The sequence below is a fragment of the Alternaria metachromatica genome (genome assembly GCF_023757995.1).
Source record: "Alternaria metachromatica strain BMP 0045 chromosome Unknown scaffold_13, whole genome shotgun sequence".
In the NCBI taxonomy this organism is placed as follows: domain Eukaryota; kingdom Fungi; phylum Ascomycota; class Dothideomycetes; order Pleosporales; family Pleosporaceae; genus Alternaria; species Alternaria metachromatica.
The window spans coordinates 635988-655835 of record NW_026055504.1 but is presented as its reverse complement, the minus strand read 5'-3'; the positions used below and the strand labels follow the sequence as shown (position 1 = coordinate 655835).

General features: G+C 51.8%; 7 protein-coding genes and 1 non-coding gene across 8 annotated transcripts; 4 read left to right on the top strand and 4 right to left on the bottom strand.

Moving 5' to 3' along the window:
• Window positions 1-140: 140 nt before the first annotated feature.
• J4E83_006241 (uncharacterized protein) lies at window positions 141-1932 on the top strand (the record flags this gene model as incomplete). Its single annotated transcript, XM_049333155.1, has 2 exons — window positions 141-900; window positions 950-1932. The coding sequence occupies 2 exons, from the start codon at window positions 141-143 to the stop codon at window positions 1930-1932; spliced, it is 1743 nt and encodes a 580-aa protein (XP_049187845.1).
• A 980-nt stretch (window positions 1933-2912) lies between these two features.
• J4E83_006240 lies at window positions 2913-3027 on the bottom strand. The gene has a single exon. It is a non-coding gene; the product is annotated as a tRNA-Ala (tRNA).
• A 418-nt stretch (window positions 3028-3445) lies between these two features.
• J4E83_006239 (uncharacterized protein) lies at window positions 3446-4793 on the top strand (the record flags this gene model as incomplete). The annotated part of the gene is made up of 3 exons (XM_049333154.1): window positions 3446-3574; window positions 3628-4234; window positions 4288-4793. The coding sequence occupies 3 exons, from the start codon at window positions 3446-3448 to the stop codon at window positions 4791-4793; spliced, it is 1242 nt and encodes a 413-aa protein (XP_049187844.1).
• Window positions 4794-5544: 751 nt separating this feature from the next.
• Window positions 5545-8572, top strand: J4E83_006238 (uncharacterized protein; the record flags this gene model as incomplete). Its single annotated transcript, XM_049333153.1, has 3 exons — window positions 5545-5769; window positions 5828-7513; window positions 8324-8572. The coding sequence occupies 3 exons, from the start codon at window positions 5545-5547 to the stop codon at window positions 8570-8572; spliced, it is 2160 nt and encodes a 719-aa protein (XP_049187843.1).
• Window positions 8573-8867: 295 nt separating this feature from the next.
• J4E83_006237 (uncharacterized protein) lies at window positions 8868-10700 on the top strand (the record flags this gene model as incomplete). The annotated part of the gene is made up of 3 exons (XM_049333152.1): window positions 8868-8876; window positions 8945-9425; window positions 9484-10700. 3 exons carry the CDS (start codon window positions 8868-8870, stop codon window positions 10698-10700), a joined length of 1707 nt encoding a protein of 568 aa, XP_049187842.1.
• Window positions 10701-10883: 183 nt separating this feature from the next.
• Window positions 10884-11591, bottom strand: J4E83_006236 (uncharacterized protein; the record flags this gene model as incomplete). Its single annotated transcript, XM_049333151.1, has 1 exon — window positions 10884-11591. One exon carries the CDS (start codon window positions 11589-11591, stop codon window positions 10884-10886), a length of 708 nt encoding a protein of 235 aa, XP_049187841.1.
• A 391-nt stretch (window positions 11592-11982) lies between these two features.
• Window positions 11983-15229, bottom strand: J4E83_006235 (uncharacterized protein; the record flags this gene model as incomplete). Its single annotated transcript, XM_049333150.1, has 3 exons — window positions 11983-13850; window positions 13904-14563; window positions 14626-15229. The coding sequence occupies 3 exons, from the start codon at window positions 15227-15229 to the stop codon at window positions 11983-11985; spliced, it is 3132 nt and encodes a 1043-aa protein (XP_049187840.1).
• Window positions 15230-18910: 3681 nt separating this feature from the next.
• J4E83_006234 (uncharacterized protein) lies at window positions 18911-19513 on the bottom strand (the record flags this gene model as incomplete). The annotated part of the gene is made up of 2 exons (XM_049333149.1): window positions 18911-19251; window positions 19507-19513. 2 exons carry the CDS (start codon window positions 19511-19513, stop codon window positions 18911-18913), a joined length of 348 nt encoding a protein of 115 aa, XP_049187839.1.
• Between the last annotated feature and the right edge of the window lie 335 nt (window positions 19514-19848).

Below are 19848 nucleotides of genomic sequence, written 5' to 3'. Positions count from 1 at the left end.
TTCAGCCTTGGTATCTGATCAGCGTTATTGTACTTGTTTATACGCATTCCTCCTTCCTATAATCGACATTGCGCGCTACAGACGACCGACCTTCTGTTCTTCTTATTCTATTCACTTACACAAACTTGCATTCTGCCACCATGGTCAACGACAACACTGCCTGGAGACGACGGCTAGTGATTTGCTGCGATGGTACATGGCAATCTAGCGTCAGCAGCAAAGACAACATACCCTCAAATGTTGCCAGACTCTGCCGCTTGATAGCGCGTGTTGGCACCGACAAAGACGACGCATCGAAGAAATTCCACCAGATCGTGTACTATGACTCCGGGATAGGAACCGGGAATCTCAGTACCTCTGAGAGGCGACGACAAGGCGGCACGGGAGCTGGTCTTGCGGAGAACGTTATCGAAGCCTACAATTTCATCGTGCAAAATTACGAGCCGGGCGACGAGATCTTCTGTTTCGGGTTCTCGAGAGGAGCTTACACCGCGCGTGCGGTTGCCGGGCTGGTCTCGGATATCGGTGTGATTGCACCGGTCAACATGCAATTCTTTCCGGAGCTGTATCGTCTGTATCAAAGAAACGAAGAGGGTGTTGACTTTCGTGAGACGAAGGAATACAGATGGTTCACCAAGGGCAAGCTCAGCGAGAAGGGTCTGCAGATGGAGAGAGAGGGTGTAGATGTCAGGAACATCGACTGGCATGATCTCAAACTGCTGGCGGAAGTATGGGATATCCGGCCGCATGGTGAGCTTGCTGTCAGTGAAGGTAGCAGGAAAGTGAAGGTGGTTGGTGTGTGGGATACCGTTGGCTCGTTGGGTGTACCCGATCTGATTGGTATTGATCTGGCATGGTCGAGGACGAAGTATGGGTTTCACAACGTCGAGCTGACGGAGAGTGAGTTCTAGTGGTGTCGAAGCGTGTGATTATGGCTAACGATTTGTAGACATCGAGCATGCATTCCAGGCGTTGGCTCTGGATGAGCGTCGGAAGGCCTTCCGCCCTACTCTTTGGTACATTCCTAAAGATCTAGTTGACGACCCCAACAGACCAACACCGGAGCTGAAGCAGGTTTGGTTTCCTGGTGTTCATACAAATATCGGTGGTGGTTCACAAGACGCTTTCGGCGACATGAAGGGTGACTCGGAAAACATATCCACCGCAACCCTCTGCTGGATGCTTCAAGTCATCTCGCCTCATCTTACCATCGATCGCCATGCCTTCCAGCTTTCCATGGACCAGTACACGCGCTGGCTATTCCGCCTACGCTTCGCATGCACCTATCACCACCAGAACATCCTTCAAAAAGCGTGGAACCTGCTCCCAAAGATCTCCATTCCCGGCATCGGTCACGACGCACTCAAACCTCCGCCGCGCTCTCCACCTCATTCACACACCAATTTCGACTTCAGCTGGGGTACAGGTCCTCTCGTAGACTCTTACAGCGGCATATACTACTTCATCGGATCTTGGCAACGCATGCCCGGCCACGAAGAAGTCGAGTGTTACAACGAAGACACCAAAGCGCCGAAATGGACCAAACTCCGCGACCTGGGCGATACAAACGAATACATCCACCCCATTGCCTACTACCGCCATCTCGTCCGCGGATGGGACAAGCACTCTCCGCTGAGACACAACTGGAACCGCGGTAATTGGCGCACAAAGGAGGATGATACAGCGAGGTTTTGGTGGTACAAGGATGGTGAGCAAGAGAAAGGCGCGATACCTGAGTGGATCATGATGCCGGATGGTCCCGCGGACGAGTACAACTACGAGAGGGTGTGGTACACTAAGTGTGAGGAGGTTGCCGGCATAATGGATAAGAGTGTTGGAAAGGAAGAGTTCCGCGGCAAGGGGTTCTTGGAGAATTTGGACAAGGAGATTGATCTGGGGGTTGATGGGATGCCGAAGGATGTTGCGCCTTGAGAGAGGGGTCACGTCAATCTAGGGGGAAACTGAACATCGTAGAGTCTACATCGACGTTAGGCTACCTACTTTGCGTACTTTTACCATGATTTAGTCTGCAAGCCTGTTCATAATTTTTATTGTAGAAGGTAGAGTCCTTGGATACAATGATTAAACTTAAGGGTGTTGCCGCATACACTAGGATGATATCAGAGGATTGGAAAATCTAGCGTCGATGTAGGCTGTACGGTGTTTAGATTTCGGCCTGATTAAGATGTTGTGGTAGATGGGGTAGTTAGTAATGCAGCTAAATTAGTAATTAGCGGGAGGTTATCTTTCTAAGGAGCTGATCTCTTATAACAACGTGCTCAATTCCTTATAGTAGACGGGTACAATACCGTTAAGAGAAACATCTAAACACTTATGTCGCCAGCCCAACTAATCTTAACCAGACCTACACATACGTGCGACTAACCTAATAATCTAGGTAGGAAATGCCGAAGTTACCTCTAAAAACCTCAAGAAACAAGTCTCTTCGGGTACTAGACGTAGAGGCGGTCCACGGCAGAGTATCACAGGTAAAAGCAAGGTACGGAGGTTAAACCTTAGCTGCATAGACAAAATGCAAGACAATGCAAGCAGCGTTTGTGTGTATCTTCACCCCTTTTAAGTAACTTCATCCTAGTTTCTTAGACAAGATTGATTCGCAAGATCCACATAACTCTTGCGATAGCATGCTATAAATTGCACAAATAGAAATAAGAGGCAGGAAAAACAGCAAAGAAAGACGTTGTAATGGACGGGCGGGTGATGTAGGATGTGTTAGGGAATAGGCTCGACATGTAGAGTGGATTCAATTCGTCTAGGTGATATACCGAAAACCTCCAGGGGACGTTGAGGGTGGTTGTAGACACAGGAACTTTGTAGTATCTCTTCTATACTCAGCATAGCAGGTTAGACCTTCAAAAAAGAGTTACAGGGGGCATTAAGGGGCCAAAAAATGGACGGACGGGTGATCGAAACCCGGACCTCTCGCATGTTGTTGAAGACTTCTGCACTAGGCTTAGCGCTAAAATCCCTTGCAAAGCGAGCGCTCTACCACTGAGCCATACGCCCGAGATGTATTGAGTCTCTTGGAGACGTTGATGGCAAAATTTCGTGGAGTTTGGAATATATCTCAAGTTTTTGGACAATGCGACGCTAGCGCCCGCTTCGGGTTAGCCGCACGTGGATCTTCCCGACCACGTTCCGCAGGCGATCGAAAGCGTGCAACTGCCAGGGTTCACAGCCACGCCTTGGCGCAACCCGGAACCTCGTCGTCAGCACCAACACACTTACATCCTATCACAGTAAACAACACGTCTTCACTATCGTTCCGCACCGATCACCTCCTCATCACCCAAACATAAGCTCCGTACTATTGCGACACTCGACAATTCGAATTGACCGCGCGTCTATCTCGGCACCGCCTTCACGCAAGCTGTCGATAGCTTCGCAAACAAAACAAATCGCACTCGCAACGGAAACCGCCACGATGGGATCCTTAGGCACATACTTCCTAGATGTCGTCTATTCCTTTACAAATTGCATGGTCTGCTTTCCAAGCTCACCACAATTGAAGATCAACAGTCGGAGTTTCAAGATATTACGGCTGCTGGGCGAGGTAAGCTGAGCTACATACAATGGACCGCATTCAGTCAACTAATCGCGACACAGGGTGGCTTCTCATATGTATACCTCGTACAAGACAACTCGAATCAACAACTCCTCGCACTCAAGAAGATTAGATGTCCCTTCGGCCAAGAAAGCGTGAGCCTGGCGCTCAAGGAAGTCGAGGCCTACACACTCTTCTCGCCGCACCCCAACATCATACACTCAATCGACTACTCCGTTGAAACCGACAAATCAGACTCATCCGCGAAGACCGTATACATCCTCCTACCATACTACCGTCGCGGCAACCTACAAGACATGATCAACGCGAACCTGGTCAATCACACAAAGTTCCCCGAGCGAAGACTCATGGTGCTGTTCCTGGGTGTCTGCAAAGCGCTCAAAGCAATGCATCAGTACAAGATCAAGGGCGGACCCGGCGGCGCGAAGAGTGAAGGCAAGGCGAAGAAAGTCCGGAGAGACGCGAAGAGGGCAGACGCGGAAGCTGCGGAGACCATGGAGATGCGTCCAAGCAGGCGGAATCGCGATCATGACGAGGACGACGAGCAAGAGGCAGAAGGACTGCTAGAGGAGTCAGAAGTCACAGCGGCGCACGAAGGCATTGCGCCTGGCGGGGAGAGGGCGTACGCGCACAGAGATATCAAGCCTGGTATGCACTGCATTCATCTCATGGTCGCGCATCCAAGAGACTAACACGCGTAGGAAACATCATGATAGACGACGACGGCCAGACCCCAATCCTCATGGACCTCGGCTCCCTCGCACCGTCCCCAACACCCGTCACATCGCGCTCCCTCGCCCTACAAATCCAAGACACCGCCGCCGAACACTCCACCATGCCATACCGTGCTCCGGAACTCTTCGACGTCAAGACCGGCTCTGTCATCGACACCAAGGTCGACATCTGGTCGCTCGGTTGCACGCTCTACGCCTGCTTAGTCGGCAAGAGCCCCTTCGAGGCTAGGTCAGATGAGACCGGTGGTAGTCTGAGCATATGTGTCTTGGGTGGTGACTGGAGATTTCCAGACGAGGGTATGCAAAGGGGCAAGCAGAAGGCGAACCCCGAGGATGCTATCACAGATAGCGTCAAAGAGGTGGTGAGGAAGTGTTTGAGGCTCGAGCCAAGCGAGCGACCGGATGTTGATGAGCTCATTGAGATTGTGGAGGGCGTGCTGAGGGAGCTACCTGAGGACGGTTCGGACGATTAAGTGATGTGGCATTCACTCAAGGTGGTTTCTCCTTTGCACGCCAACCTAGGGAAAAACTGAACAGCGTGGAGCCTACGTTGACCTTGGGTCACCTACTTTGCCAGATTTTGGATCAACGTAGTCTGCAGACCTGTTCAGTTTTGTTCTTGTATGAGGTGTTTGATGAGCATGTCCGCGCACGTGCATTTCTTTCCTACGCGGCGTGAGTACGTCCAAACAAGATTTGGGCTCTTCATCTTCACATCCAGGCGAGCGTATCGATACGTTTCAATATACCCTTTCACGAGTTGATCGCGCCAACTCACTTCCAGTCCCACCTCATACAAGGAAAAAATTGAACAGGTACTCTGCCGTCTACGTTGGTATGAAGTTTGAAGTTCACATATTCTTCGGGGTAATGTAGCCTTCTAGGAGGCAGTTGTTCGGTTTTTCTTTTCCCAGGTACTCTGCCTAGGCGCTATTGTCATACGGTAGCGCAATTCGTCTGACCAGCGCACGTTTGCAGCGATATAGGATTTTTCTGGAGACTGGAAAAAGGGTTGGTCAAACGAGCTTCCGACTTCCTATTTGTCGACTGTTTGGCCGGCGGTGATGAAGTGCGCGTATTGGCTGACAGATTCATGCATCGCTGCAGCTGAACGCTAGCGCGACATCTGGACGCGGCTGTGCTGAGCACTTGTCCGACCCTTTAAGAGCCAGCTCTCAGCCTGATACTTGCGATGTCGTCTCCTTTCGCTTCCGAGCGCCCGCCATGGAGGCCATCGCAGGACTCAGCCTTGCTGCTAACATCCTACAGGTCGTAGACTCCACCAAGAAAGTCTTATCATCTGTAAACCAAATTCGCCAGTCAGGTTCCACTGTACAGAACTCAGAGATTGGACGGTTAGTTGCCGACTTCACGGCGCTGAACGAACGCATCACATTATGGGCTCGTCCCAATCCGGCCAGTTCGGGCCCATTGGCCCAAGACAGCCAGGTACGTTGGATCTGAATAAGGTCTGCACGCTTGCGACATCAGTCTTACATGTCTATAGGCACTCGAGGATCTGGCTGCTGAGTGCACAAAGATTGCTCGGGAACTTATCGCTGAACTCGAGCCGTTGCGATCTGCCAAAGACGCAGCTAGATACAAAACGATTCTTAGCGCTCTAAAAACATCTTGGAACGCGAAAAAGATCGAGGATATCATGTCACGACTTCAGGCAATGCGTGATGAGCTTCAGTTTCGAATTCTGGTGTCCATCAGGGACGATCAACTACAAGGTCTAGATGAGACGAGCCGGACAGCGATGCTGAGCATAGTGGAGAGCAACAAACAACTTGGCACGACAATAACTTCACAAACCGAGAAGATCATACAACGGCAAGAGATAGAAAGTTCTTTGGCATCGAAACGTTACAACGAGACCCTACATGCCATCACCAAACAAAGGTCAGAAAAGTATAGCATAAAGGATGTCCCACGCGCAATCACGAATAAGTTAAACTTCTCGCGGAAAGACGACAGATTCGACGATATCGAACCTGCGCATCGGAACAACTTCAATTGGGCACTAGAGAAAAGAGATTCCTCAAGCTGGCCAAGCCTTGCAGACTGGCTTCGCCAAGATGGTGGCGTATATTGGATCAACGGGAAGGCCGGGTCCGGAAAATCAACGTTGATGAAGTATCTTTATCAAGATCCCCGGGTCATGGATTTGCTACATCTTTGGGCTGGAGGCGATCGTCTCATTGTTGCTGACTTCTACTTTTGGAGTTCAGGTGCTGGAATCCAAAGGTCGCAGGAAGGCCTCTTGCGTTCACTGCTCTGGCAAGTGCTCGGTCAGGACATATCTCTAGCCTCCACACTATTTGCGGAACAATATCTACTCGACGCCGATTGGGACGAATTCCCAACGTTTCACCAGCTTCGACGAGCGTTTAGAAGGCTCGTGAATCATCCTTTCAAATCGACGAAGATCGTAATGGTAGTCGACGGTTTAGACGAATTCGATGCTCAACGAATCACGATGACCGAGCTTGGGGAGATGTTCATCACTGCCACGAAACGTGGCAAGATCAAAGCCCTACTATCGAGCAGGCCACTTACGGAATTTACGGACTGCTTCGTTGGTCAGCCACAACTGAAGCTCCAGCAGCTCACTCAAAACGATATTACAACGTATGTGGATGACAGCTTATCCGTACATCCTCAGATGATGCATCTGAAAACCAAGAACAAAGACGATGTCAAAGCCCTTGTGGAAGAAATTGTCAGCTCAGCCTCTGGTGTTTTCTTATGGGTCAAACTTGTAGTGAAGTCTCTCCTCCAAGGGCTACAGAACGGCGACAAGATCGAAGATCTTCAGTTACGGCTCCGAGTTTTACCGCAGGATCTTGAAGCGCTTTTCATGCACATGCTGAGTAATGTACCTTCATTGTACAAGTCGCAAGCCGCATGCATATTTCAAATCCTTCGGTGCAACGACGAAGGCCACCAGCAGTCGTCTATAATGGGAAGAACTTCTGCAGGGCCACTGTCCGCCGTCAGATTGTCTTATGCAGAAGCCAAAACCATGGAGATCATAAGTGCGAAAATCTCTCCCTTGTCAGACGAAGAACTCGAAAAGATCGAGATCACCACAGACCGTCGACTCAAAAGCCGTTGCGCAGGTCTCCTAGAGCTCCGGACGCGATTCAATTATCAACAAGAGCACACAGGTCAGGACGAATCACGTCAGGTAAAACAAAGAAGCAGGAAGGACGTTGTGTATCTTCACAGAACTGTTGCTGATTTTTTACACAAAAAAGAGGTCTGGGACGATCTGGTAAGACATGCAAAGGAAGAGAAGTTCCATGCCTCACTGGCTGTGTTACAATCATTGGTCATGGAAGTCAAAGCTGCAGATTTAGGGCGGCTGCAACCTGCTGATCGCAAGGTCCCCTGGGGGCTTGTGATTGATGCTCTACTATTCGCGCGACTTACAGAAGCGAACACCCAGATGAGCTCTTGGAAACTTCTCAACGAACTTGACAGAGCAATGACAACTTATTTCCCAACAGTCACGGGAACATGGATGGAAGATCGGCGATATTCAAAAACATACGAAGGGGCAACTTGGTGCGACACATGGGAAGAGGACTATTCCAGGTCTGCTCCCTGGTATGATAACTTCATGTCCCTCAACGTCAGATTTGGGTTGACTCTGTACGTCCGAGACGCCATCGATGCAAAAGGTCAACTTTGTTTGGACAAACGCGGTAGACCACTGCTCAACTACGCGTGCAGTCCTGAGCCGCATTACGAACACTGGTCAGACTACATTGACCCCGATCTTGTACGGAGTTTGCTAATAAATGGAGCTGATCCAAATTTCAAGTTCAACGGGCTCAGTTCCTGGGAATGTTGTCTGTGTTGGAGGATCAATGACCCTATCAAATGGGTATCCATACTGAAACTCCTAATCCTATATGGGGCGGATACCAAAGTGCGAATTGAGACGGAAAGATTTTTTAAAATCCAAAACAAATCGGCACTAGTTGTTATCCAGGAGCACTTCGATAAATTCTTGGCCGGCGATGCTGAGGCTACGGATAATATGAAGGAGCGCTTCAAATCGCGAACAGCGAGTGGGAACGAAACAGTTTCGGCGGAAACACTGGCTCAGCTGAAACTGGATGTCATCGAATTGAAAGGAATGATCACCAAGAGGAACAAGGTCGCAAACATGACTTCGAGGATACTTGGTGAACGGGTTACGCTGCGTGTAAGACGTTTGCTTGGGAGAGGCCACAAGTAATGCCTGGAAATGACCATAGCGTGAAAATACCGACTAGGTGGTTTGAATCACAGCTAGTGTAGACACTGTTCAGGTTTCTAGCTCGCATGTATCAGAATGACTCTTTGGGAATCTCACAACGCCGAGGCGTGATCTGGCGCACTGACCACACCTCGGAAGCTCTCTGAATCTCCCCACATCGCGACTCCAAGACCCTACACCCACCATGTAGTCGCCAGCGAACTTCGGCGATAGAGCCTACAGTCTTCAATGCCTACGCGCGCTATCAAAGCCATATTCTATACTCGCTTCCACCATGAAAAAGGTAGTCCATAGAGAGGCGCGCCTTCAGAAACTCCGCTGACTTCTCCAGGGAATCGCGTCCTCCACCAGGTACCCGCAGGCGCCATAATACCCTCCAACCTCCCGTCGGCGCTCCCCACACCACTGTTCACCTTTCCATCGGTCACGCAATTCCTCATACCCACACAACAGTTCTGCGACCGCCTACTCACTTTCTGCATCAACCACAACCGCGTCATCGGATACCCGGTTTGCATAAGAGAAGGGAAATACAGTAGGAATGAGTTCATCTTCAATTTCGCAATCGTGATAGGCGAAAATGAGCGCGACTGGGCGTGCTACGGCGAAGTCGTGAGGAAGCTGGGACGCTTGTTGAGAGGCCTAGAAGAACAGGGCGGATTCTTGTCCAGAGAAGAGGAGGGCGTTTGGGAAGATGAAGGAGGAAACGTTGGGTTCGGGCACGACGATGGCGTCGGCGGATTTGGAATAGGTGGTGGCAGCAAGGTGTATGCGCTGTGTGAGATGGTGCTTGAGGATTTAAATAACTACGCGGAGTGCATGATACCAATCGGTAAGTCATGCTTCGTACCATGCCATTCCTAATGTGCAACATACTCATCAGCTACTAGATGACTCGAATACGATCAACCTAAAGCTATTCCCTACGCGACCGCCTCCTCCACCTATCCTCGCGCATCAAGTGCCCTTGCTCACCATATCTCTGTCAAGTCTCCAGCAACCCGTATCCTCGGACCTCACTCTCAATCGCATACTACCATACATAAACGGTATCAACTCGATAGCCCATATAGCGCAACTGGCTGATACCGATCTCTCGTTGACAAGACGAGCCATTCAACATTTGGTGTATTATGGATGTTTGATACTACTGGATATCTTCAGCTTCAGCGCCATATATGCGCCAACAGCAGAGATTGGTGATTTCATAATGGATGCAGAGGTTAAAGAGGAGTGTATGCGATACGTCAGCGTACCGAGAATGAGACTTGGTTCGAACGCAAAAACAGCTCGGATGGATAGCGAAGTTTCAGAGAAGAGTAGGGACGAGCGTAGTTCGACCTCGTCTTTGTCATCACAGCAAAGCGAGACTGTCGGATCTACGCTTAGGGTCTCAGAGTTCGATAGCCACATCGCCGCTCAAAAGAAGGAAGAGGAGGAAGAGAATGTATGGCAGACGAGCCATGAGACGTTGATAACGCTATACACATCGCTGCGACAAGGTCTCACTTTGAAGAACTGGGTGCTGGAGAATCTGGATCTTCTCACTGGCATCGACGTACGCCGCTTCATAACCTTCGGCATCATCAAGGGTTTCCTCTACCGTGTGCACAAGTACGCGATAGCGACCTCAACGACCCTACCACCCGCACCACCAACGAGTCTGCAAACAAGTGCCGCGACATCTCTCGCAAACCCCCGCGACTCAGACACCACTACAATTCGCGGCAACGAACGAGTACACCATTCCTCCCAGCCAAGTATTCAGACCCACGGTCACCACACTTCCCAAGCCAATATCCACACACATCATCCATCCTTCTCGATTCACAGACCGAGCGTTGCCTCCGCGATGCCTGCAAACCACAATCATCTTCAACAACAGAACCCCCAACATCTCAGTGTTTCGAAGGGTGAAGAACACCAAACCCTCGAGGGCTTGGTGAGCGATAGGGATAAGAGCGGGAGCGGGCTTCCTCTACTGAGATTTCTAGATGGCATGCACTGCTTCGATGAGATTTGTACGGAATTGGGACTACCCGAACGTGTTGTTGAGGGAAAGGTACGGGGTATGGGTGAAGGCGCTGGAGTTGTTGTTCATCGATGAAAAGACATGGCTTCGTCCCGGCTTTCAGATTGAGAAGTGTGGAGGAGAAGTATTTCGTCAAACCTGTGTATACTATGCCATAATCCCAATGCTTACATGATGCTGGCGCCAAACAATGCATCCACTAAACAAAACCATGAGCTCAGTGCGGTGTTCGAAAATCAAATGTCCTGCTACCCTTCTTCATGCACCTTGTTTGCCCCGTACCTCCAGTTTCCTAGGCTTCTTCTTCTCCTTCTTCTCTGCATCACCACCACCATTCTCCTGGTTCGCCTTCCGCTGCTGCGCAAACTCATCTGCCGCACGTCTCAGCGCCTCAGGATCCGGTATACCATCCTCCTCCCCACCCATCTGGTCTTGCATCTGCCCATCAACATCCTCCCCTTCGCCGCCCTCTCCACCATCCTTCTCCTTATCCTTCCCATCTTTCTTCCCACCCCCAAGCTTCACCCACGGGCCATGTACACCACCCACACCCGCACCCACCAACGTGCCCACAGCCGTCGTAGGAATCGTAGCCACAGTCCCCACCAGCGTACCAACCACCGTACCCAGTCCCGCACCCACAGCCATACCAATCCCACCACCCCCTACACTACCCTGGAACGCGCCTGAGCTGAGCACGCGCGCCTTCTTCGAGTTCCCATGTGCTTCAATCTCCTTATTGTAGGCATCTTGCAGGTATTTGTTCCGTTTCTCGGGGTCTTTGATGGTTTCGGCAGCGGCACGGAGCGACGAGGCGGTTTTGGCGGAGGCGAGGGCGGACTCGGCGCTCGCGGCGGCTTCTTTAAGTTTGTCTTCTGGACTGTCGGATTTGGCGGCTATGCTCTTCAGCTCGTCAACGTCGGGGACTGAGGAGGGTGCTTGTTGGTTTAGTTTCTTGGGTGGCATGACGAAACGCTTTTCTTTCTTCTTTTAGTCGTTCGAAGAGTTGAAGAAGAAGGAGGTGTTCGAAAAGAACTTTCTTCGTGTGTGAGAGAGTGCCATGATGATGCGTGGTACGTAAAGACTCCTTTGGGCTTTGGTCGTATCCTTGGAGGTGCAAGTTCCCGTTATGACGTCATTTGTTCACGACTCCGCTCGTCGCAAAACCTGAAAGATTATGAGCACAGCGCGCTCCGAGGACGCATCAATTTGTCAAACATGGAGGTCAGGGGTTGGCTTTGAAACGCAGTAGATTCATGTCTAGGGGTAGCTCGCTAATCGAGCGTTAGGGTCGCTTCACCATTCTATGGTTCATAATACCAAAGTCTATGATACATCCTCTATGAAACTCTATCGCTTACTCCCAGCTCAAGGTCCAGCTACCTTGCCAAGCTCCTCCACTGGTCAAATCATTCAGACCTGTAAGCTTCAGGACGCTGCTGGTAGAGTTGTACTCTACATTGCTTGCATCGATCGTCTCGCCGTTCAGCTTGACCTGTCCACAAGATGAAGCTCCCATGATAGTGACGTTGGCAAGCGCGTTGGTATCCTTGAATTCGCCCTGGACCTCAGCCTTTAGTTGGCCATTCATAGCAGCGAACGTGATATCCAGGCTGGATTCTGGCTCAAGAGACTCGCCATCGTCAATGTACAGGTTGCCGGAAGCGGTACCATCAGTTGATAGAGCAACAATGAGACCCCATGGGTTCTTCCGAGACTCAGTAGTGGTGTAGCCAGGTTCTTGAGTTGGCAGTACTGCGCCACCGCGGATGTATACGGGGATGTGGCCCAGAGGAGCCGAGATGGTGGTGTTGACACCAGCTTCAGCCTGGACACGCTCGCCAGAGTACCAGTCGAACCAGCTCTCGCCGTCAACGACACCGGGGAAAACACCATTGACGGTATCAACCTGAGGCTCAAGAACGGGAGTGACGAGGATGTTGGGTCCCAACATGAACTGTGTGTCGACGCCTGCGAGCTGTGGCTCGTTGGGGAACTCCCATGCGAGCGCACGCATCACGGTAGAACCAGTGGTGTGGGCGTCGTTGAAGAGAGTGTACATGTAGGGCAGCAGAGAGTATCGGATGTGCATGGCGGTCCTAGATGCAGAGGCTACGGCATCCCAGACGTAGGGCTCCTGTGGAATGGCAGAGAGCACGTTGTGGTTGCGGTAGAATGGGAAGAAAGCAGAGAGTTGCATCCAGCGGGCGCAAAGCTCCATGTCAGTGTTTCCGTTGAATCCACATGTGTCGACGCCGAACATGGGAATACCGAAGAGCGAGAAGGATAGAGCCTGAGGGATGGAGAAGAACATGTAAGCCCACTTGGACGCATTGTCGCCACCCCAGTGACCAGCCCACTTGCCGCTACCAGCGAATGTGGAGCGTCCGATGATGAAGGGTCGCTTGCCAGGGAAGACTTCGAGGAGACCCTGGTAGGTTGCATTGATGATCTGGTGGCCAAAGAGGTTGTGGACATCGTACTCCTCAACACCGTTCTCGTGTGTCGCGTTAGGGCTGACAGCGTGAACAGCAAGATCAGCTCCACCCTGAACATGGTTGATGACATATGGAGGGTAGTTGACGTTGCGCGAACCGGGCGTAGGCTCTGATCGGTAGTAGCTGGCAGTTGTAGAAACTTCTGCCGTAGGCTCTGCTGACAATGCAGCCTGGCTCGAGGCACCGGCTGAGGCTGAGGCGGCCTCGGTTGCGTTGGTGATGTTGAAGCCTTCAGGGAAGTCGTAGACAATGTTGCCGACCTCACCGGGGAGAGAGAAAGGCGGGTGAACAGGGTTCAGGGTAACGTTGCCAGTACCGCAGGAGCCGACACAGAATGAAGAGACTTCAGTCATGTCAACCCAGAAGCCGCTGAACGGCACTTCCTTGTACCACTCAACCATCTCCTTAACCCACCAGGCTACACCGTTGGAAGATAGCCAGTCGGGGAAGACAGTGTACCCAGGCCATACAGCGCCAATGTATTGGCTGCCATCGGGGTTCTTCAGGAAGACACCAGACTCGTTTCCGCGAGTGTAAGTGTCGTATGCGTCACTCGCGTTCTGCGGGTTCGGGATGTAGATTGCTGCATCCACGATGGGTACAAAGTGCTGGTTGTTTCCGTGCAGCCAGCCAAAGAAGTCCTTGACACCGGAGGGTGAGAATGTCACGGGGTCAAGAGTGAAGTCTCGGTATTGGTCCATGTAGTCGATGTCCAGCCAGATGGTTTCTATTCATAGTTAGCAAACATGCTCAAGCGACATAATGCGACAAGAAGCTTACCCATAGGAATGTTGAAAGCCCTCATAGTTTCAACAACCTCTCTCAACTCTGTCCAGTTGCGGTAACCCCATCGGCATTGGTGGAAACCGAAGGTCCAGTACTGCTGCATCGCAGGCAGACCAATCGCCGACTTCTGGTACTCCTTGGTCACCTCAGGCTGAGAAGGTCCGTCATAGAAGAACAGATCGATCGCGCCTCCCAATGTTCTCCACGAGAGATGGTCAGGCTTCATGACAACATCCATACCGTGAGTGTTACGGTAGTAAACACCATGGGAGAAAGACTCGTACTTCGATCCAGTTGGCTTGCTCTCGTAGCCAAAGTTGCTCTGCTGCATCTCGGACTGTTTAAGAGGGGTCTTGATACCATTGCCGCCCTTTTCGAAGTAGCGGGTTTCGAGGTAGAATGGGTGGCTACCGTAAAGATTGCGATCAATTGGGTCACCAACATCAGCAGCGTAGATGGTCGCGGTGAAGTTGTTGTTCAAGCGGAGGCCGTGGATGCGTTCTCCCAGACCATAAAGGTTGTAGTCTTCAGGCAGGCTGTTCACAAACTCGACGAACTGGTTCTCATAAATGAGGTGCGAGCCCTGAGTAGTGAAGATGACATCACCAGTCGAGCGACGGCCGACATTGAACCAGAAAGACGGCTCGTTGCCCCCTTGAAATCGCGTTAGCTGGGAATCCTCGGAATCCAACAATATCCTCATCATGATGACTTACAATCAAATTTGAGGTCTGTGCCCTCTGATGAATCCTCGGCTTGCGGCCTTGGGATAAGATCATCGGGAACAATCCATTGCGACTGGTTGCTAGCATCAAGATGTTTAGGAACAATGCTAACGGCCAGTCGCCCCTTGGCCTGGTATTCAACCTTCAGATCCAGCTCCTCGATATCGGTACCGTAAGCATTGCAAGGTGCACCAGCCAGTGTCAAGGTGGCGCTCAGGCCACGGTCGTTTTGTTCAAGACCGGACGCCTTGTAGCCTGGGCAGACATCCTGTGCATCGACGGCTTGCGGATCGTAGATGTTGGGGATCTGCTCAACGCCTTGGTCTACTGAGGGAGGAAGAGTAAAGACAGGGCGGAATGAGGTAGGGGTGCCAGCCAGGGTCGTGCTCCAACCGCCGTCAGACGAGCTGATAGGTGTCTGGCCAGCTGTAAGCGACAGGAAGGAAGAGAGCAGCGTTGAAGCTTGAAGATAGCTTGAGCGCGACATGATCGATGTGCTGAACCAGTCAAGTGCTGCCTGAAGATCCTTTGGAGTCCATGGCGACCTGGTCCCTTTATAGCTTTCCGCGTTGCTGTCCACTGCATTAGGCGCCATATTGGTTTGCTGCGTGAATCTGCGATTCCCCGCAATGAAGGAACCTGCAATGACGCTGAGCAACAGGAACTGGACTCGAGGAGGCTGGGCGCCTGCATGCGCCATGCATAAGCGAGCTCAGTGCGGGGGATGATCATGGGGGAGCGTGCCGACATTGAGCGAATAGGAACGTGCGGAGACATGCAGTTCCGTCGATGTGTGGGGATCGTGAAGAAGACGGACTTCTAGATGCGAAGCTTCGTGGCTTGAAGCTTGTGATAGCTCATAATGCCTGGCAGAAGCGACTCACCCGTGGGTACTTCCAGTGTAGGATGTACCCCAGCATGCGGTACAGCGCGACAATCCTGAAGGAAAAGAACGGATCCCTAAAGGAAAAGAAACGAATCATCGTCAAGCTTGGAGGGTCGGAAGTTGGTGTCGAGGTGATATCTTCATTCATAGTTTCAGTGTTTGGCACGGAAGTCATCGTGCCTGCTTCGACATGAACCGAATCAGTAAGTGCGACCCGACGGAGGCAAATTGCTAAGCATCTCCGAACGCCTTCATAGCGCTCTTGCTTCCTCAGTCCACGTGAACATCCCAGTCCTCTTCCGAAGCTGACAAGAGCGCAGATTGTGGGCGCGGCGCGGAATGTATCTCGGTAGAGCCAAAACTTGTAAATGCACGGCACGATATGGCGGGTTCAACGTTCTGTAGCCACATGTCATGACAGTGGGGTCGCGCGCAGATCTCCCCACAAGCACGGTTGCTGGTCACGAAGGAAGAAAGCTTATACACACAGCCATACTGTTATGAAATCGATACGTTGTTGTATTTCATTGATACTGTTTGTTTTACATTACGTTAGGGTATTAAAGTACAAGAATGTGAGACGTCGTTGTGACATTGCATCCGCTCTGCAGCATGATCCGTAGTATTTGCACCTTGCTCGCATTGCATCATGGAGCAGCATGCAGTTCATGGCCTCGCGTGCCCTAGCGTTTTCCCGCGTGCTTCCTTCCCGTGCGTCGGAGTACAGGGCTGTCGCGCACGCCCTCGTTGGTCCAAAGTCGGGACACAGAAGTGGAGCAGCGGATGTGTTACACTGCGCGCAATGCGATCCTTCCTGAGGGTCTCGGCCCGTGGAGAATGAAGAATGTTGGTGCAGGCAGTACACGGCCCGCATGGGTAAGACTACAAAGCTCAGCGCGCCCCCAACATCATAGTTGGAATGATGGTAGGGCAGTTGGCTCCCGTAGCTCACGTCAAGGGCGAGTAGCTTGTAGGCCTGCTGTCCTCGCTAGGTCGATGGAAAGTCTTGTATTCGGCGTATTCGTCACCTTCTTCAGCAAGATACAATCCATCGTCCGGGAGCCAGCTTCGCGAATCGTGCGTAGCTCGGGTTGCCGTGGTCATTGTAGAAGCCCGCGCGGAGGCTCGACGTGGGGCTGTTGGTGGTATAGGAGACTGCTGTCGCGGAGGGGTATAAACAGTTGGTGATAAACGAAAGTTCGGGTTCGTAGGACTGGGTAGTACCGTTGAACTTGGATGTAAAAGCAACCCTGATGCAGCAGGAGGTGCACCAGGTGAAAGTGGTTCTGGAATAAGACTCGAGTGTAGCATGGCGGACTGCGCCTTCTTTGGAGAAAGAGAAAGTGGTTTAGGGAATGTCGATTCTGTTGGTGTTCGCGCAGGGTTGCGCGAAGGAACGGTGGGTGTGTTCGGCTCGCCATTTGGTTGATCGCCTATGATATCCTGGTACCAGTCGTAGGAACGAAAGCTGAAGCTTGGGCTTGGAGGTGGCAAGTCGGGTAATGGAAGTTGAGGGGGCTTGCTCTCCAGTTTAGAAAGAGTCTCTCTAACGGGGGAGGGTGGTTCGGAATCACCTCCGTTCGAACTGCCGTCGGCTATCGAGACACTGTCGGCAGAGTGTCTTTTGTTCGGTAATTGGCTAAGTTCGTATTCCGAGTTTCGCTTTTCCGCGGTAGGCGTGGCATGCGAGATGGATATCGATGGAGGAGCGGCTGTAGGCGGGATGTATTCCTCAAACTTGTATCGCGGCGCACGATCCCGGGTGGGAGTACCACTGCGAGGAGTATCATTACCCCGAAGCGAACTGACGGCATTGATCAACTCATCATCGAGTATCATGCTCTTGTTGATATTGACATTGACCGCATACGACTTCGCTTTCGTTGGCGGTGGAGGAAGGGGATGTTCCATGAGCGGATGAGGTGTTGGACGAGGTGGCAGTGCCTTTTCTGTCGAGCTTCGTGCGTGCTTCTCCATAGATCCTGATCTCTTGTTGTCCGGTTTCTCCTTCTTCTCATTGAATGCAAGAGCCCTGGCAAATAGCCCAGGGTCCATGGTCTGTTGTTGACTGAAGGCTGCGTTCTGGGGACTGTTTGGTAGTGATGCTACCAAGGTCCTCTGATCTGTGGCATTCGAGGCAGACCTTTGGCGAGTGTGTGAAGGCGCCTCGATCGTATGGGTGCGTGGCCGTCTTGCTCGAACCCTCCAGAACCAGTAACCAGCTGCAATCATCAACACCACCATTCCCACAACTCCTACACCGATGCCAATGGCCGACCCTGGAGTTAGTCGCGAAGTTGGCTCTGCGCCCGACCCGCCAAGCGGTGCAGCACCGCCCATGGTAACACATCTTGCGCTCGAGCATGCTTTGCCGCTTGCGCAGTCGCTATCTGTAGAGCATGTCTCGGTGGGTCCCTTGGAAGTGTCCACGAGGCTTGGCTGATTGAGTGAGTTGGTTACGCTGGGAACGGGAGCATTCGTTCCAAGTTGGATGAAGGAGAAGTCCGATGCCAAGTTGGTAGGTAGTGCGGTTGGTGACGACGAGGCAATGCGTAATGATGTAGAAGTTGCGCTCGGTTTCCGTTGTTTGGTAGAAGTACCAGTCGCTCTTTGTGACGAAGTGGATGTAGCCGGCGCTCTTCGCGATGAGGTAGATGTAGTACTTTGTGGTCGTCGGCGGGTAGTAATGAGTGTGGTAGACATTATTATTAAAGATTGTGTTGAAGCTGGTTGTACTGATAAGGAGTGAGTGAACGACGCCGCGCCGATGCCTCAGCCACTTCGTCAGGATGCGCAGGCTTCTTTATGTGATACACCAAGTTCTCCGAAAAGAAAGCATATAGAACGAATGTAGTGTGTATGAAGGATAGTAGTAGGTGCTCACAAAGTCACGAAGATCCGCGATCGACAGAGTCCTTGCGACACAACATCGCCATGCAGGGCGGCACGGGTTAGACCATATCTTGTAGGGTCCGGCAGAAGAGCGTGGAGCTAAAGTTTATTGACGATGCACGCACGGTGCGGGCGATCCACGTTCGGTTGGAGGTTTGACGATCCTTAGTGCGCAACCCAACGTCGCACCCGTCAAACCTTGTCCCCAAACATTGCTTTTGCCGCGACAGTTGACAGTGTGTGTGTGAGCAATAAAGGTATATCACGACGGCGGAAAATACCGTCGTGCTAATCGAGAGAAACTGACCCCCCAGCTTCTGTTGTGCCCAGTATTGAGTACGTTGCGATAACTGCTGTTAGTTCCCCTGTCTACTACCAACATAGCCGGATTCGGCAGCCGTAAAAGCACCGTAGGGGCCCGAGTCAGGATGTTCACGGGTGCGCATCCAAATGTGGTACCAACTCGTTTCAGGGGCACGGAAATGGTACCTGCATATACTATTTTCTGCCTGCAAGCCATCCCACTACGTCTTTCGCGCTGCTGTCGGGAGGGAAAACAGGGTACCAGACTTTGACGATGACTGCGTCTTCGATCGCGAGGGCGCATCTTTTGATCAGTGTCTTATCTTGCCATTTGAAAGTGGGTAGTTTCAGGGCATTGGCAAAGTGTAGGTTCTCGTCCGAAAGCAGTTCGTAGGGTAAATGCAGCCGGTCCTTGGCCTCTTTTTGGTAGGCAGTGTCCTGAGTCGACAATCCAAATACACGCTGTGCGCCGAGGTCGCGTAGTTTGGCCATCTCGTCGCGGAAGCTGCACGCCTGAGGTGTGCAGCCTCGTGCTCCTGGTATGGAGTTCCAATCTTCAGTGATTGTTTCACCAGGTGCACCGGTACGCGGATAGCAGAAGACGATTGTCAGGCCCGGATAAATTGAGACATCAAGCCAGTCTCCTGACGTTGCAGACAAGGATACGGAAGGTATCTGTGTCCCGCTCAAGTGCGAACACGCGCCGTCATCCTGAGGGACAGGTAGGTCCGAAGGGAAGGATGTGTCTGTGCTCGTCAGCACTCGGTCTTGTGAGTATCTGTGCCACTAACGAGCCATGTTAACCGCCGGCCGTCGGTACCGAAGTGTCGTCAAGTTACTCTTGCCTGGCTCATGCGCTACTTACAACGTGCGCTTCGGTCGCCGTCAAGTTGGTGCATAGGGGACTGTCTATGAGTTGGTAGAGGGTTGACCCTGATGCCCTGAATCGACCTTGCACGAGCGGGGTTCGCAATGACTTTTCAACAAAATCGCGACGATCCAAGGTCCAAAACCAGATCGCTGTGAGAAATCGTGATACGATGGAGTCAGCCTGGGGGTTTTGCTTTGCTGTCTGATGTGGGTGTATGGTGGTGGTGTTGTCGGCAATGGCAGACGGTGACTGGTGGTGAGAA